General features: G+C 34.7%; 1 protein-coding gene across 2 annotated transcripts in view; it reads left to right on the forward strand.

Annotated features, from left to right (window-relative positions):
* The window catches only part of LOC134531575 (sodium/potassium/calcium exchanger 4), a 758,952-nt gene that overhangs the window by 426,380 nt on the left and 315,602 nt on the right, over positions 1-16,970 (forward strand). For both annotated transcript variants that reach the window (XM_063367287.1, XM_063367288.1), the window contains exon 6: positions 6,941-7,036. In XM_063367287.1, coding sequence (XP_063223357.1) covers positions 6,941-7,036 — 96 coding nt within the window. The remainder of the gene's footprint in view (positions 1-6,940; positions 7,037-16,970) is intronic.

A 16,970-nucleotide genomic window follows, 5' to 3' on the forward strand; every position in this document is an offset into this window, starting at 1 on the left:
AACATGTTTTACTAGGATACCTTTTCTCATGTTAAATGAAGATGCCCATCGTTGAATAGTTGAAAGTCCAGGCAATAGGAAGTTAAGTTTCTGTTTTAAAAATAAATAACATCGCTTACTGAAATAACGCAAAGTGAAAGCAAGAGCTATTTCCTCATTGGTCAAGTTTACTCTTTTTTTCAACGAAGGTAATAAGTCAATTTGATTTTTTGAAAAAAACACTTGCAAGAATATTCCGCATGCGGAACTCTAACGAAGAACGGTTTTTTTGTAATATGGCAAGTCCTGGTAGCAAATATTGAAAATAAATATGGTGGCACACAGTACACCCACTGGACACACAATGGACACACAGTCCACACAGTACACATAATGGATCCACATTACAAACACTGGCCAAACAGTACACACACTCGACACAATGGACACACAGTACACACAGTACACAAAGGACACGGAATGAACTCACAGTACACACAGTTCACACGGAATGAACACAGAGTACACATAGTACACTCACAATGAACATAGGTTTACACACATGAACACACACAGTTTATGCAAAGAATACACAAACAATATACACAGGACATGCAATGGACAAGTAATGCAGGCATTGGATATGCAGTAACGTGACCTCAAGCCTAGAAATCATAATTTATAAAATAACTAGCAGACCCGACAGACGTTGTCCTGTACACACGTCGTTAATTCGAAAATTTCAAACATTCTTCAATAAGCTGTAACAATCTGGACTGTTTTTATGAAAATTATTATTCAAGAGTTATTTTAATATCTAACTTCATTACATGTACACTTATACAAATTCGACCGATCGGTAGCATGTGAGTATATACTGTGTGTGTAAGTATGCATATACTGTATGAGTGAAGTGAAATGTAGAAGCTGTGTTAACTAAAAAGGTGCATCTATTACCACACTCCACGGATGAAATTTGTAGACTGGATAATAGCAGCCACTGTCTATGATTATTGACACGGATATTTCTAGGCGTCACCGAAAATTTTAAGTGAATGAAATGACTGATTACAGGTTGGGATATTATCCGTGGAGTGTGGCAATAACAGCATCGTAAATACAAACTTTAACTTGTTTGAAGTAAAGGTAAACAATCTTATAATGAAACTATTTTATAATATTTATTTATTAATTTACAAAAACTTAATTTATCTTAATGCTATTGGATGTACAATATTTTTAGTTAATCCTTGAGGTGTATAAACAAACAAATTCGATGGTTTTCCAACTCTGGAACACGCAACATATAATTGACCGTGAGAAAAACACGGATTTTCTAAATCGAAGCCACAAATTGTCATGGTTTGGCCTTGTGACTTATTTATAGTCATAGCATATGCCAAGCGGATTGGAAATTGTAAACGTTTGAATGGTATAAGCGAATCTGAAGGAATCATTGGGATCCGTGGTAGAAGTACAACCTCACCTTGAAATTTTCCACTCAAAATAGTAGCTTCAAGAATGTTGCCCATGATTTTTTTTTATAACTAATCGCGTCCCATTACATAATTTCGGAGCATTCAAATTTCGAAGCAAAATTATAGGTGAACCAACCTTCAGTCGCAAATTATGTGGTGGCATTCCAGGTAAATCTAATGAATTTAAAAATTCTACAGGATAGTTAACAACTTCATCAGGATCAACAACAGTGTCGATCGATTTAAATGTAGTTTCATTATTAGGCAGTAATTGCTGTATTTTGAAATTGATAGCATTAACATCTAAATTTTTTGCAGCTAAAATTGCTCGCTCTCGTAGCCATCCATGATTAGTACAATTATTTCTCAAATCTGAAAAGATACTGTTTATTAACTCATCTTTGGTAGCCACCATGTTGCAAAAATTCTCTGGAAGTCGAATATATTGTGTATCTTCATACAATTTAATTTTACCATTGCCAATATCCAACAATTATTCAGAGAATCTTGACGCTAATGGATCATTTTGAAGTTGAACGCGCATATTAATAGTAAGGCATAATTTGCTGACACTTCGCCATAGATAAGATTCTTTTAAACATGCGTTTATTTCGTCTGCATATGTCGCGCGTGGAATGACTGGTAATGATTGTCTGAAATCACCAGACAGCAACAATAGAGCACCACCGAAAAGCCTAGTATTATCCTTGATATCTTTCAGGGACCTGTCGAGAGCTTCCAGAGAATGCTTGTGGGTCATGGTACATTCATCCCAGATAATAATTTTGCATTTTCTCAAAACTTGAGCAATGCCTGAATGCTTCTTTATGTTACACATTGCTTCGGGATTTGTGTGAACATTCAAAGGTAATTTAAGCGCTGAATGCGCCGTCCGTCCACCATCAAGTAACGTTGCTGCGATTCCTGATGAAGCAATAGCCAATGCAATATTATTTTGTGATAGGATGCGCGCAAGTATCAATGAAATGAGGAATGTTTTACCAGTACCACATGGTGCATCCAAAAAAAAGAATCCACCTTGTTGCGCTGCAATTGATACATTTTTTTGATCATATACATTTCGTTGCTCAGCAGTGAGCAATTGTTCATTATTGGCAACAAAAGTAGCCAAAGAAGTTCTATCGAAGTGGTGTTCCCGTTGAACATCGCTGTTGATGGTATCTACTGCTGGGCGGTTCGGCGCTGGCATGCCGAAATGGATGAGCGGCATATTCGAAATAAGAGTACAAATATGCTCAATAATTATTAATGACTCATTATATATTTCTGCGGAGAATTCGGTATTTTGATTTTGATTAGTAATTCTAATCCGATGTAAAATATCCTCACTCATTGAGTCTTTTAATTTGTCCCACAAAGCAGATGCTTCAGACGGAAAACACATTGTAAATATTATTGAAAATAATTGACGAATTTGTTGTGGAGATGAGCTCAGTGCTGCATCTGCAAGTGTGAGATCCCAATGGTTATCATCCTCCAATAAATGTAACTCACGACACGCATCAAAGAAAGTGTCGTATAAAGTACCATTGACTTTTCGCAAATATCGGAAAGATGTTGGTCCAGGAACGTTAACCAATAACAAACGCAAAAAAAAAACATTCGCGTTGCTTAGGATGAACTGTATATATTCGACCTAAAGTATTTGTCATAAATATGTCGGTGAATCCTGGGACTGGAATGCCTCGTTTCCGTGGTTCCCAATTTTTTGATTATTTATTCCACGTAAAAAATTTAGGAACATCAGTATACATTAATGTCCTTGCGAATTGACCAACCACATCTTGTCGGCAACAAAGGTTGAAAAATTCAGTAAGAGTTGTTTTTGGAGCCGTTAAAGCTTGTTGTAGTGCAGTCTGTTCTGTAAAGTAAACACGCTGTCCGTTTTCAAGATGCACAGCCAAATGTATAACAGCAGGATCCCTTTCATGTATAGGAAACGTAAAAATGCGCCAAATAGCTTCGTTACTGCTTATGTATCGACCCATTTGATAACGTGTAATTTCGTCATTGTCATTTACATTTTGAACAGCGAATACAGCTTTATCACTGCCCTTGTGAACATACTTACAAATGTATTTTATAGATTTCACTGAACTGCATAGTTCAACGTTTATGTGCGCTTTATAGGTTTTGCACAGCAATGGTGAATATGGAACTACTCTGCGATTATCAATATCTACTCTCACACCGTTTGACAGACGCAATTCATATGATTGACCGCCATTGTCTACGTCTCTACGCCGGTAAGATGGATAACCGTCAATATTGGTGATAGTATCAGATTGGCATGGTTTTGGAAAACGTTTCGTACATTTTCCATTGTCCATACATGGTGACATCATGTTTAGAGTACCACATGGACCATGGATCATATTAGTAGTTACAATGTCAAACAATTCTTGATCAACATTCGGATCTGGAATTTCGGCTGAAATAATTTTGTCGATTTCTTCTGGGCGTACTTTATCCACCAACCAAATCAAAATATGCGCATGAGGTAAACCTTGTTTTTGCCATTCAACAGAGTAAATCCAACAACGTGTTTCACCAAATACCGAGTGATGTGTAATCAAATTCATCAAAGATTTTAATTTTTGTTTAAAAACACGTGCAGTGATATCATGGCGATGCATCGATGTTTGACCTGGCAACAACAAACTTTGAATTTCATCCCAGTTTGGATTACACGTAAATGTGATAAAAAGATCTGGTCGGCCATATGCACGTACTTAAGTCATGGCGTCTTGAATATACTCTTGCATATGACGCGGACTACCAATGTATGATGATGGGAGAATATATGCGCTACCGATGTTGTTGATGTCATTAGATGCATCTACGTTACCAATAACAGCGTCACGCAAATGAATGTACTCCTCAGCACGAAGTTTTGTTTGATTAAATTTTATATATCGTAATCTCTCACTTTCGATTTTTACGTACATATCGACAATATACTGATGAAATAGCTTTCTGCATCGGATGGTATTATCATTAGCACGAATCATCAATCGATATGCGTAGAAGTTCATAGCACTAACTTTCTTGACCAGTTCTTCACCTGCAAATAAATATATATATATATATATGAGAGATACAGAAATTATTTGAAAAAAAATTCTGTAAGATAGTCTATAAGTTGTACCTGTAGTTGGATTCCTTTGTTTAATACTTAAATGGTATCCATCTTCTCCTTCCCAAAATATCAACGGATACTGCAATGCATCGTAAGAACGATGATTGTCTTGAATTATTTGCATCGTATTATCTCTGCGTTGAATGCAAATGTCCCGACGTTCACATGGGTCACCAGCCATAACAACTGCAACTTCATTAATAGTTTGAACATTATATGTGCCTGCGTGCTCTCCGTAGGGCACTTTGTCTGCTTTAATAATAATGGCGTAGTTGTCGTTTTGCAGTCTGCTAGAAAAAGTCTTGAACAATTGCAACAACTGGTTATGGTTTTGCAAAAACGTTTCCCTAATGTCCACAATTTCTCGTTCCTCCATCTGCTCTATATAGTTGTAAGCGCAGCGTGTGTGTGATTGTTGCTCCTCATTGCCCATGAAATAAATTTGTAAAAATTTTGGATCGGCATCAGGCATTGGGAGCAATGAACCAATTTGGTGGTACACTTGACCTTGAATTTTGAATGTAGATTCGAAATTACGACCATTATGAACAATTTTTGTTGCTCCAAATGATGTCATTTGGAAGCATGAATTGAATTTACGAATTTTTCGCAAAAACAATTTCGATTGAGATGTGGTGCCAGCTAAAAGTGTTTTTAAAGGTTCCGGCGGTGGATTTAGCGATGGCAGTGAAATTTTTCCAGATGCGCAACATAAACCAGCTGATTCACCTTTGTACTTGAAAGCATGACAATGTTGACACTTTTTGTCCATACTACCAATCGAGATTAATGCATGTGACGAATAGTTGATTTCAGGATCATATTCAAACGCAAGGCGATTGAGTGATGCTCTTGTCAATGCTCAATCATTTTGCATCCGGCGTTGGTTACGTTCTCTATGTGCATCCGTCGCTTGTTGACGTGCCTCTCGTTGTCTTACTGCATTAGCACGAAGACGTTGAGTGCGTTGTACTGAATTTTCATTCGCACGTGTAGATGCAACTTGGTCTCTCAGATTTGCATTATCCGCCGAGTGTTCTTCATCTGTTCTATTTATTCGACGATCATGGACTAATTGCGCGTTCGGAGTACGTCGACCAATATTTCTGGCTCTTCCTCGAAGACGTGGCATTTTTCTGAAAAAAAAAAAAAACTGTAAAATAATACGCAACGAATGTGAGTTTTTTTATTGAGAATGAAATTTTAATTAATTAACAAGAAAGATTTATTTTAACAAATTTTAGATAAAAAACGCGTAATTAATATCTGTTCTATGCTTGGTTAGGGTTTTACGTTATTAGATATAATTAATTATCTTAAAACCAAATTTACCCCACGTTCACCCCTTAGGGGTTGAATTTCGTAAAATAATAAAGTTATGTTTGATATTTTTGGTGAGTATATTATTTGAGTCCAATTCCATTTTATGCTTGATTAGCTTCGGAGGTATCGTTTATTATTTTGAAACCACATTAACCCCTTTTTACTATTTTGGGGGTAGAATTCTTTAACTATTTATAGCCTAGTGTTGGAGTTGGCCAAATACTTTGCCAATAAAATATTTTGTATCAATATCTGTGAAGTATATGTAGAGTGATGTCAGGAAAAATACAGACCAACTAATAAACAAACCGACAAACCGAAAAATGTTCTAAATACTATATTTTTCAGTTAAGTATAAATTTTGTTTTAATGTTGTTACATTTTCAAAATAAATGTGTTTAATAAAATTTTTATTATTAGCATTGATATTAATTCATTTAAAAAGTAACCTATTTAGTTAATTTAATAGCAACTAAAACAGTTATTTTTATGTTACTATTATTTTCTAATTTTGCCCTGTAAAAAATTAAAGAAAACTTTAAAATTTGAATGATAGGTCATTTCGTGTTTAGTTTAAAATTAGATGTGACCATTACAGTAGGTACTAATTCTTGAAGTAACCATTGGAATAACTTTAAACTTCAACATTTTTTCTACAGCATAAGACATAAGGGTCACAATTAAATATTTCACAGTTACTCATGGTATGTTATGTAAAAATACAACGCGTCAGGTCAGATCCTAGCGCCTAGAGGCGATTCCGCACTATAAATTAGTACCTACACAAATACTATCCTACTAAGAAGTACTCTTTAGTTGACTGGTGTGTTTTAGTTTGAACATTCATTAGCATGTGGCCTTAATTTGTTTCTAGATTTTTCATCTTATTATTTTAATTTATTTTTCTATCTATTTCTACACAAATACTGGTGAAAATTGTCAAGCAATAAATACTTGCAAGTGTGTGTTGCTAAAAAACATCTGTGTCTATGTGTTCTAGTAATGTACTGGGACAAACCAATACAGCAGTTCACACGAGGACGTCTTGGTCTAACCAAAGAGAAAGAAAAGAATGATCCAGTAGAGAACTGTACAGGTGAGTATGCCAGTGTGATGAGTGAGTCAGGTGTGTATACTGCGACATGTTTTTTTTTTAAGTTATACTTCTAATGTGACTTCCAACAAGGTTGAGATAAACGTTTAACGCTACCATGGAGGGGGTATGAAAGCACTGTCTGTTTGTACGCGGTGTTCTACAAAACTACTATACGAATTTTAATGTGGTTTTCAAGTTAACTTGAGCGTAGCAGAGAAAGAAATATAAGCTTTATTTCATCCAAATCGGCTCAAGGAAAGAAAATAAATCTTAATTTTATGACATACAATATAATCATTATAAGAAGCCATTATGTTTTGCTATTGTAAGGAACTAAGTAGAGAGTAAGAAAAAAATAAAGATCCTGACAGTTTGTAGTGTTGCCATATTTGTTTCAATTTTCTATACCCTTTTTGTATATTACAATTTAAACTACAGAAAATAAATCATGTTTCATAGACACATAAATAGTGAGTATGTGTCATTTCTCTATGTCCACGAGGTCTCGCCACGTCAATTTTCTCCTTGGGGCGAACCCGTCCACTTGATTAAATAAACAGCTTTTATTGTTGAATGATTTTATGATTTATTTCATAAAAATGTGCTTTCATAAAAAAGTTAGTTTTATAGACATTCAATAGGTCTCTCTCTCTCTCTCTCTGAAAATCAATCTATGAAACGTTACAAATTTATTGCCTTTATTTTTTTTAGTTTGATATGATACAATATGATTTCACTAAAAATAAATTTCTACCCCTTCCTATTTTCATTTCCACATTACAAAGTTTCATTTCTTCCGCGCGGAGGGACTCCACGCACTATTTTTGCATGCAATTAAGAACTATTTTTTTATGATGCCAAAGAAGTATAACTTCTCACGCGCGTACCTAAGTGCACGCACCCATTTTTTTTACTGGAAGTCTATCAGCTTATATAGCAAACGACTTAAATTCAATTTGTAACCTTGGAGGTTACCAAAAACACTTTATCCCATGAAAGTTCCAGACATGTCGGATCATTTAAAAATACTGTTATATGGTATAAGGCAAAAATATTGAAGTTTTTAACTACAATATAACGTATTACCAACATATTTAATGTAAATAAGAAAGATAGAATAAAGAACATATATTTGCTAGTAGCACAGCCATAAAAATATGAATTAACAAATGCGAAGCTGGTTATGATCATAAGGACAAAACAATTCTCTTGACTCAGAATGCTAACGAAAGGTTTTCGTGGTTGCCCCCTTTGTGACGGTCCCTCTGTTTTAGTTGACTTAATTAGTAGTTCGAGCCCAGGCATCAGGCTCTGGTGGCAGTAGTACCTATGTCCGACATATTGGATTGTGATGTTACAGAGGCCATCTTGGATGACAGTAATAGGTATATAATAGTTCATCCTGAGCCTGACTTTCGCTGGAGGTGCCAGAGGTGCCGACCGCCACCTTGGATTTTGACGTCACAGCGGCCATCTTGGATGACCTTACATTGACGTTCAAAAATTGCCCAAAATTCAACATAATACACCAAAATTTCCAGTTTTTTTGGAAAAACAACACGCCAAAAAATACTAAAAAAATAGTTTTTTTTTTCGTTTTAGAGGGAAAAATTCATGTTTTAGTCCTCAAAAATGCTAACAGCTTCTAAAATCCTAAAAATTGCTTAAATTCCTTAATGACAAGCCGCGTCTACACGCACCTTAACAATAAGGATGCCATGACCGCCATATTGTATTAAGACATAACTGTTGCAATTTTTGTTACGGTCGCCATCTTGTAAATCCGTAATATTTATGTTAGAAAAAAGGGAAAAATTATAAATTTATAAAAAAATAGTAATAATTAATAAAAATTTATTTTAAAAACCATTTTGCACATATCGTTATGGTGACCATTTTGGATACTATAAACATAAGTTTTGTTATGCCTAACATTTTGGATGTGTAAGATATCTTCGTTGTACTTTTCGTTACGCCCGCCATCTTGGATATATACCGTTGCAATTATCGTTAAATTCGCGATCTTGAAAAACCGTAATTTTTGTGGTAGAAATTCGAAAAAATTAAAAAAAATATGTAAAAAATTTAATTGATCTAAATATAATAAATTATTATTTTGAAAAATACTTTTACGTCTTGGAATCCTCGGTTCGACCACTGTGAGGAAAAAAAAAAACATTGTGCCAGGGCCCTATTTCATAAAACTTATTAGTCTCATAATTAGGAGTCAAGAGTCATAAACGTAGCTGCTAATTATAAGTTTTGTTTCATAAAACTAGTAGTGTAAAAAAGTAGCTAGTAGTGTAGGACTCCTAATAATGAGTGATAAAATGAGTTCAAAATCAAGAGTGTTTCATAAACTTCAAACACAAATATATTGCACTGATTATTAGCACTGAAATTTATCAATCTTAGCTTTATAATAAATCATTTTAAGAGTCATCAATTTTTAGAGAACAGCAGTGGAATCTGTTTGTGTAGTACAAAAATTTAACAAAGAAAAGGGAATCCTCAGATTCTAGTGGAAGTGAAGATGATGATGATGATGTAATAGTAAGACGTCCGAGACATTTTCAAGAAAGGAAAACCTATACGTTGTTAGAGGAAACATATGAGTACAATGAACGTGTTAGGTTAACACGTGGTGTTTTTAATTATGTGATCACAAGCAATGAACCTTTTTTATTTCATCCAACAGCGCGGAACCAGGCACTTTCACCTAAGCAACCACTGCAAATAGCACTACACCGGCTTGGTAATGGTGTGCAATACCACTGCATAGCAGACATGCACAATGTTTCTAAAGCTACTGTATGTAGGGAAATTGGCATAGTCTTTGTCGTTTATGACTAAACCGATTGCTAATGCATAATCACGTATTTCTGTTCAACACAACTTCTTCACATCTTTTGTTAAAGTGCCAGAAAATGCACAAAACAGAACATCTTTATTCTCAAAAAATTTAATATTTCCTTTTTTTTAAGTTCTCTTTTAGCCATTTTTACACAATGTTCAAAAATGTAAACATAAAAATATTACCCACCAACATCAGCTGTCTATTAAACTAATAAAATTAGTGAACTATTTTAGCAGTCCTTCAACTTTGTTTATGAAACACAAATTTCTACCTTAATAGCTACTTTTTATTTCACAACTATGTAGGAACTAATATTATTACTGTGTTTATGCAATAGGGCCCAGATCCTTTCTCATGAGAAGCTGCCGGCAGATTGACCTCACAACACTTTGACAATTGCATATAAATATATATATTTATTTATTTATATCACGTCCGCCATCTTGTGTATGTCTGCTGGAGCCACAATCTTGTTTTCGTCTGATAGAGTGCGCTACCACTATTTTAGATTAATTTTTAACCACCAGAGTGCAGTTATCACTTATTTTTACTGTGGCATCCACCGTCTTGAAATTTGGGTGCCATCTTGGAAATCAGTATTTACTTAGCTATAATTTCGGGAAAAATTCCAAAATTAACTATAAATACCTCCAATTAATAAAATAATTATATTTGATTAGTACTTGTCCTTGGTTTAATTCCTGAACATTGCAATAATTTATAATTTTGTATAAACAATAATTTCAATAAAATATAGTGGAAAGACCTAAAGAAAGCTTAGGTCGTAACCAACCAGCCACCTATTAGCCGATAAGCCCTCCATCTTGAAAATTCGTAATAAATAACCTATATTTTTAAAGAAAAGTTGAAAATTCATAAAAAAAATATTATTTACTGATTGAACTGATTGATTCTTGTCCTCGCTTCGATCCTTGATCAATGCAAATATACTAATTTTATGTACAAAAATTTGTTGTCTGTAAAGTCGGTTTACGGACGATAGTTTAACGTGACAACGTCATAACAAAACATTGATGAAATTATTGCATACTTTTATGAATAAAATTGAATCATTTTTATTGAATTATCACTATTTTTTTTATGAATACAAAGAAGGAGTGAAATGAAATCAACAATTTTATTGATAAATTTTTTTATTTGCACTCATTAAATCAAATATGTTTATTACTTTAACGAAGAGATTATTTTAACTATAACTTTTATACATGTCTGCTATTTAACTTCTTTAAATATGTGTTATTCTGTTAAGGATACGACGATGATACGAAAAGTAGGAAAAGAATGGGAGTGTTTTAAGGATGATGTGAAGGAAATGGCTTACCCAACACCAAGATGCAGTCAAAAATAATATATTTGCGCCACGGACTCTGCAGCAATGCTAGGAGGAACGGGTTAGCAAAGAGCAATGAAAAGGTTACATTGAAATGCATGCAAACATAACTACGCCACGGACTCGGTCGCAATACTAGGAGGTTCAGGTTAGCAAAGAGCAATATAAAATGCGTGTAACGGGACACAGCGCAACGGGAAAATGTGCGTAACGGGACACTTTTTCATGCCTGCAGCCGGCGTTCATCGATTTATTAGACGTTGTCACGTCATAAAAATTTATTTAATAAATCATGTTTACAATACTAAACGTAGCCTCAGTTCCACATAAACCAGCCTTCAGTAAGTCTTTATCGCCATCGTCTTAAAAACTTGTATTTATTGACCTAGTAATTCAGGATTATTCCCAAAATTCAACAAAAAAATTCACTTATTAAAATAATGATTGACGCGATAGATTTCCGTCCTTGGTTTTATTCTCGGCCAGTGATAGGGCTAACTTAAGTTACAATCAATTTTTAAATTCCATTTTACATTACCTTGTATCGATAAAAAGACTTCCATGTTAGGCATAATGACAACGTATTTAATTCGTTGGACAAGTATTTTGTCTAAAGTTGTTTTTCTTAGAGTTAATAATAAATTAACTCCTCGAAAGGGAATGGGAAACAGAATTTAAAAAAAATATATTTTAACTTTAGTTATCCTGATCACTGGCCGAGAATCAAACCAAGGACATAAAACTATTGCGCCAGTCATTATTTTAATAAGTGAATTATTTAATGAATTTTGGGAATTTTCCCGAATTTCTAGGTCAATAAATACAATTTTTCTAGACGGCGGCCATAAAGACCACTGAAGGCTGTTTTTTGTGGAACTGAGGCTACGTTTAGTATTTTTAAGTATTTAATTATTACTTTTACATAAAAAAGAATATTTGCATTCATCAACGATCGCTGTGAGGACAAGAATCCGTCAATTCAATCAGTAAATTAATAGATTTTTCAAATTAATTTTCAAATTTTTTCTTCATTTATAGGTTATTTATTACGAATTTTCAAGATGTAGGACATATCTTCTTATAGGAGGCTGGTTGGCTACGAACTAAGCTTCTTTTAGGAATTTCCATCATATTTCATTGGAATTATTATTATTTACATAAAATTATAAATTATTTAATCGTCCAGGGATGAAACAAAGGACAGGAACTAATCCAATTAAATCAGTACATTAATTGGAAATTTTTATGATCAATTTTGGAATTTTTCCCGAATTTATGGCTAAATAAATGCATATTTACAAGATGGCACCCAAATTTCAGGATGGTGGACGCCACAGTTATAATAAGTGATTACTACACTCTAGTGTGTAAAAATTAAACTAACATGATCATAGCGCACTCTAGCAACCGAAAACAAGATGGCGGCTCCAGCAGACGTAAACAAGATGGTAGACGTGATGTCATACTAGCTGAATATGCAATGGTCAAAGTGTTGTGAGGCAGCTTCTGTGAAGGAAGGATCTGTTACGATATTTATTTTTGTTCCCACTGTGGCCGAACAGAGAACTACATGACTTAAACAAATTTTTTAAAATTATAATTTAATAAATTTAGATTAGTTAAATATTTTATAATTTTTATTTTTTTTTCGAATTCTTATTATAAAGTTACGGTTTTTCAAGATACCGAACGTTAATATATTGGCAGTGGTATAAATCCAAGATAGCGGGCATATCGAAAATTGCAACGATGATTCATACACATCCAAGATGACAGGCATATCGAAACATGCAACGTTCCAAGATGGTGTCCGTAACAAAATGTGACACGGTGTTTTTTAAATAATTTATTATTATTTTATCAATGAATTTTTTTATAATTTAAAAAAATCCTATTTTTCTAGCTTCAAACTTACTTTTTTATGATGGCCGCAACGAAAGTTGCAACAGATACGTCTAAGTACAAGATTGCGGCCATGGCATTCTCATTTTCAAGGTGCGGCTGAACACGGTTTGCCGTTATGGAATTTAAGCAGTTTTTTAGGAATTTCTAAGCCGTTGTCATTTTTTTAAATTTAAACATGAAATTGTTATTCGGAACGGGAATTTTATCCTCGAAAAAGAGAAAGTTGTTATTTTTCAAATTGTTTTAGATTTTTTGGCGTAATTTGTTTGCCAAAAAACTGGAAATTTTGGGGAAACTTTGGCAAATTTTGGTAAATTTTGAATGGCAAAGTCAAGGTCGAGGTCATTGTCTTACAATATGGCCACCGTGACCACAAATCCAAGATGGAGGTTGGCACCTCCTTTGAAAGCCATGTACAGAAGGAACTATTATATGCTACTGATTACCTTGACCTTTTAACTTAACCTTAAAAATTTGACAAAATCAGCCAAAAATGACCGAAGATTTGCCCCAAATATTATCAAATTCCGCAAAATTTATAGTTTTTTGGAAAAACATTCAACAACAATCTCGAAAAAAATTTTGAAATTAATAATTGCTCTATATCAAAGGAAAGAATTCCTGTTTTGTGGGGAAATTTCTTGTTTTTGTCCTTAAATATGCCAACAGCTTGAAAAGTTCACAAACAGGCTTAACCTCCACATCTTCAAGTCTCCCTATGCCTCCGAGGTCATGCATGATCTTGACAATTAGAATGCTATGGCTGCCATTTCGAATTATGACGTCACCGTTTCACTTTTTGTAACGAACACCATCTTGAAAATCCGTATTTTTATGCTAGGTGACTCAAATATACGGATGGCCTATAAAAGATTCGGTCGAGTATCGTTAATTTGCTCCTAAGAATTGAAGAGTTTCGATACTTTGTCATGGATCCCATAATCAGAATCTAACCAAACTCTCATCAAACTACCCATGAAGTACATCCTTTCCAGTAAAAAAAAAAAAGAATCATCGAAATCGGTTGGCGTGATATTGAGTTATTCGTCCATTTACCGCGCACATACGTAATGCAAATTTAAGACACATGGTTTTATCATAGATGCCATTGTCAGAACTGGACCAAATTGAAATGGGACCACACGAGAAACACCGTCTTTGAAATAAAAAAAGAATCATCAAAATCAGTTAACCCAGTCGAAAGTTCTGAGGTAACAAACATAAAACAAACAGTCGAATTGAGAACCTCTTCATTTTTTGAAGTCGGTTAAAAAAGGACGCAAGTTGAAAGAAATGACTATGACCGCACATGCATTAAAAAGAACCCAAATTGTAGCTGTTAGCATCATCATAATCACTGTCGACTAACACTTTATCATCATCTATAATACTGTAAGCTTTCGAAAAAACTTTGAAATCGAAATTTTTTTGTTTTTAAGCATTATTTATAAGTCTTTATAATTGTCTTTACAGTTTGTAGGATTTACTTGGAATCGGCTTGAATGTATTCTCAGTTTTTACAATGATGATACATCCATTTTATTCGGTTTTCTAAACCCTCAAATTGTTTCAACTTAACTTCTTAGCTGAGAACAGGAGATCAATGGACATATTATGTTTAAGATAATGAAAATTAATTTCATCTTGCTGCACACTCTTATAGACCGTAGTAGCTCAGTAGTATACAAATGGCGCGCCGAGCGCAGGGTTCAGGGTAAGGTGCGAGGTGCCGAGCCACCATCTTGGATTGTGACGTCACGGCGGCCATCTTGGATGGTTGTGACCTTGACCTTTGACCTTGACTTTGACCCTCAAAATTAGTCTAAATTAGCCAAAATTGGGCAATATTTTCCCAAAATTCCTCAAAATTCACCAAAATTTCCATTTCTGTGGAAAAAAATTCCGCCAAAAAATCTCAAAAAATTCCACAATCCAAAAATTAGGATTTCAAATATACAAAAAATCGTTTTGCCCTAGAACGAACTCAAACTCCTAAAAGAGGCTTAAAACTCCTAAGAGATAGCCGCTTTAAGCCTCTGACGTCATCATGGATTATGACGTCACCGTTGCAATTTCCGTTACGACCGCCATCTTTAAAATCTTTATCTATTATCCGATTTTAATGAAAAAATATTATAATTTATAAAAAAAATCATGTAATTAAATTTTTAATAAAAAATATTAAAAAAACATAAATTTACAACATGGAGCTCAGAGTCATCGGTTCGAACCTGGTGAGGGCAAAAATAAAAATAAATGGCGACCGATCCTTCCCCCGTGGTGGGTGCTGGCAGACTGACCCTCGCCACTTATGTCAAAGCATAGGGGAGAGGTGGGTAGTCCCGGACACTTAAGCATAATTACATACATCTGAAAAATTTTCATATATATTTAAAAAGTTAATCTGTTAGTTTTACGCTTGAAACACTACATGTGCATACATTGCCAATACAAACACATACAATCTTCTAATGAACGAAAATGATGATTATAATGGTGCTTATGTTTTTGCATGAAAACGATACACGTCGGGTAGCCCCGGACACATAATTTCTTCATTAAGCACAAATCACAGTTAAAGGATACATCATCTGGATCAACTCCAGCACATTCCTCATGTGCCCATCCCTTACATGTACAACATTGAATCCAGTTTTCTTCAAAACTTTCACAGCAGATTATGCATATTGTCTTCATTACTGGTAAAGATGTTTTCCTTGACAATTTTTTCCGACACTGTTTCGACTTGGACTGTTCCACAGTAAGTGACAGTTTGCTAGGTTTTCTTCATAGAATATTTTTGGTTTTCGGTCGTGTCTTAAGCTCCACAGCTTCTTTGTAAGGGCTTGACGTTAGAATTTCACTATGCTGAGCTTTTCGTTTCCTACATGAACTTCTTCTTTTGCTGGCGTCTGGAAGAGGTGACAAAGTTTTCAAAACATTTGCAACATTCTTTGATATTGAGGGATGGCTGTTGTCTTCAACATTCGGCCTAGAAGTGATTGATCTGGGCGATTTCACAGGATCATCAGAGGTTTCTGTCATTGGAATAGACCTATGTGTTTCTGTTGCCTGATTAGAGATTGAACTGCAAAATGGTTGTGCAGCAGTCACGGGATCATTGCTAGGAGCTCTTGTATTTTTGACATCAGGTGCTTCAGGAATTTCTGTCAGAAGTGATGGAATAAAATCTAGGTCAGAGAAAACTCCAGGGTTCAAAGGATAGATGCCTGTGCAAGAAAACCCATTGCTTGCAATATCAAGACGACAAGACTTCCTATATGCACTTGAAACCAGTCCTGCTATTTCATTTTCTGTTATTCTTAGACCAGCATTTTGTCGCATCCATAGAGCACAACTTTCAGCATAAGCATTCTTGAATGGCTTCATGAAAGTTCTGTCCAATGGTTGAAGTTTGTGAGTAGTGTGAGGAGGAGTGCTTATCATGTGGACATTATATTCCCTAGCATAACATATCACAGCAAGGTCCTTGTGGCTAGAATGTCCATCTAACAGCAACAAAACAGGGTTCTGTTGTGTAGGCTGAGTGTATAGAACAAAATGTTTCAACCACACTAAGAATTTTTCTGCACTCATCCAACAATTTGACTGAGCTGCAGCGATGGCTTCATCAGGTGCTCCTATCATTAGTCTGTCATTCATTCTCTTCCTCGGTAAAGTAAACATAGGTGGAATGAAATGGCCAACAGGATTCATGCAAAGCATGACTGTAACGTTTCGGCCACTTTCAGCTGATGTCAATTTTCCAACTTGCTTCTTTCCTTTAACAGACAAGACTTTCTGATTTTGTTGGACAGTTT

The sequence above is a fragment of the Bacillus rossius genome, chromosome 5 (genome assembly GCF_032445375.1).
Source record: "Bacillus rossius redtenbacheri isolate Brsri chromosome 5, Brsri_v3, whole genome shotgun sequence".
NCBI lineage: Eukaryota > Metazoa > Arthropoda > Insecta > Phasmatodea > Bacillidae > Bacillus > Bacillus rossius.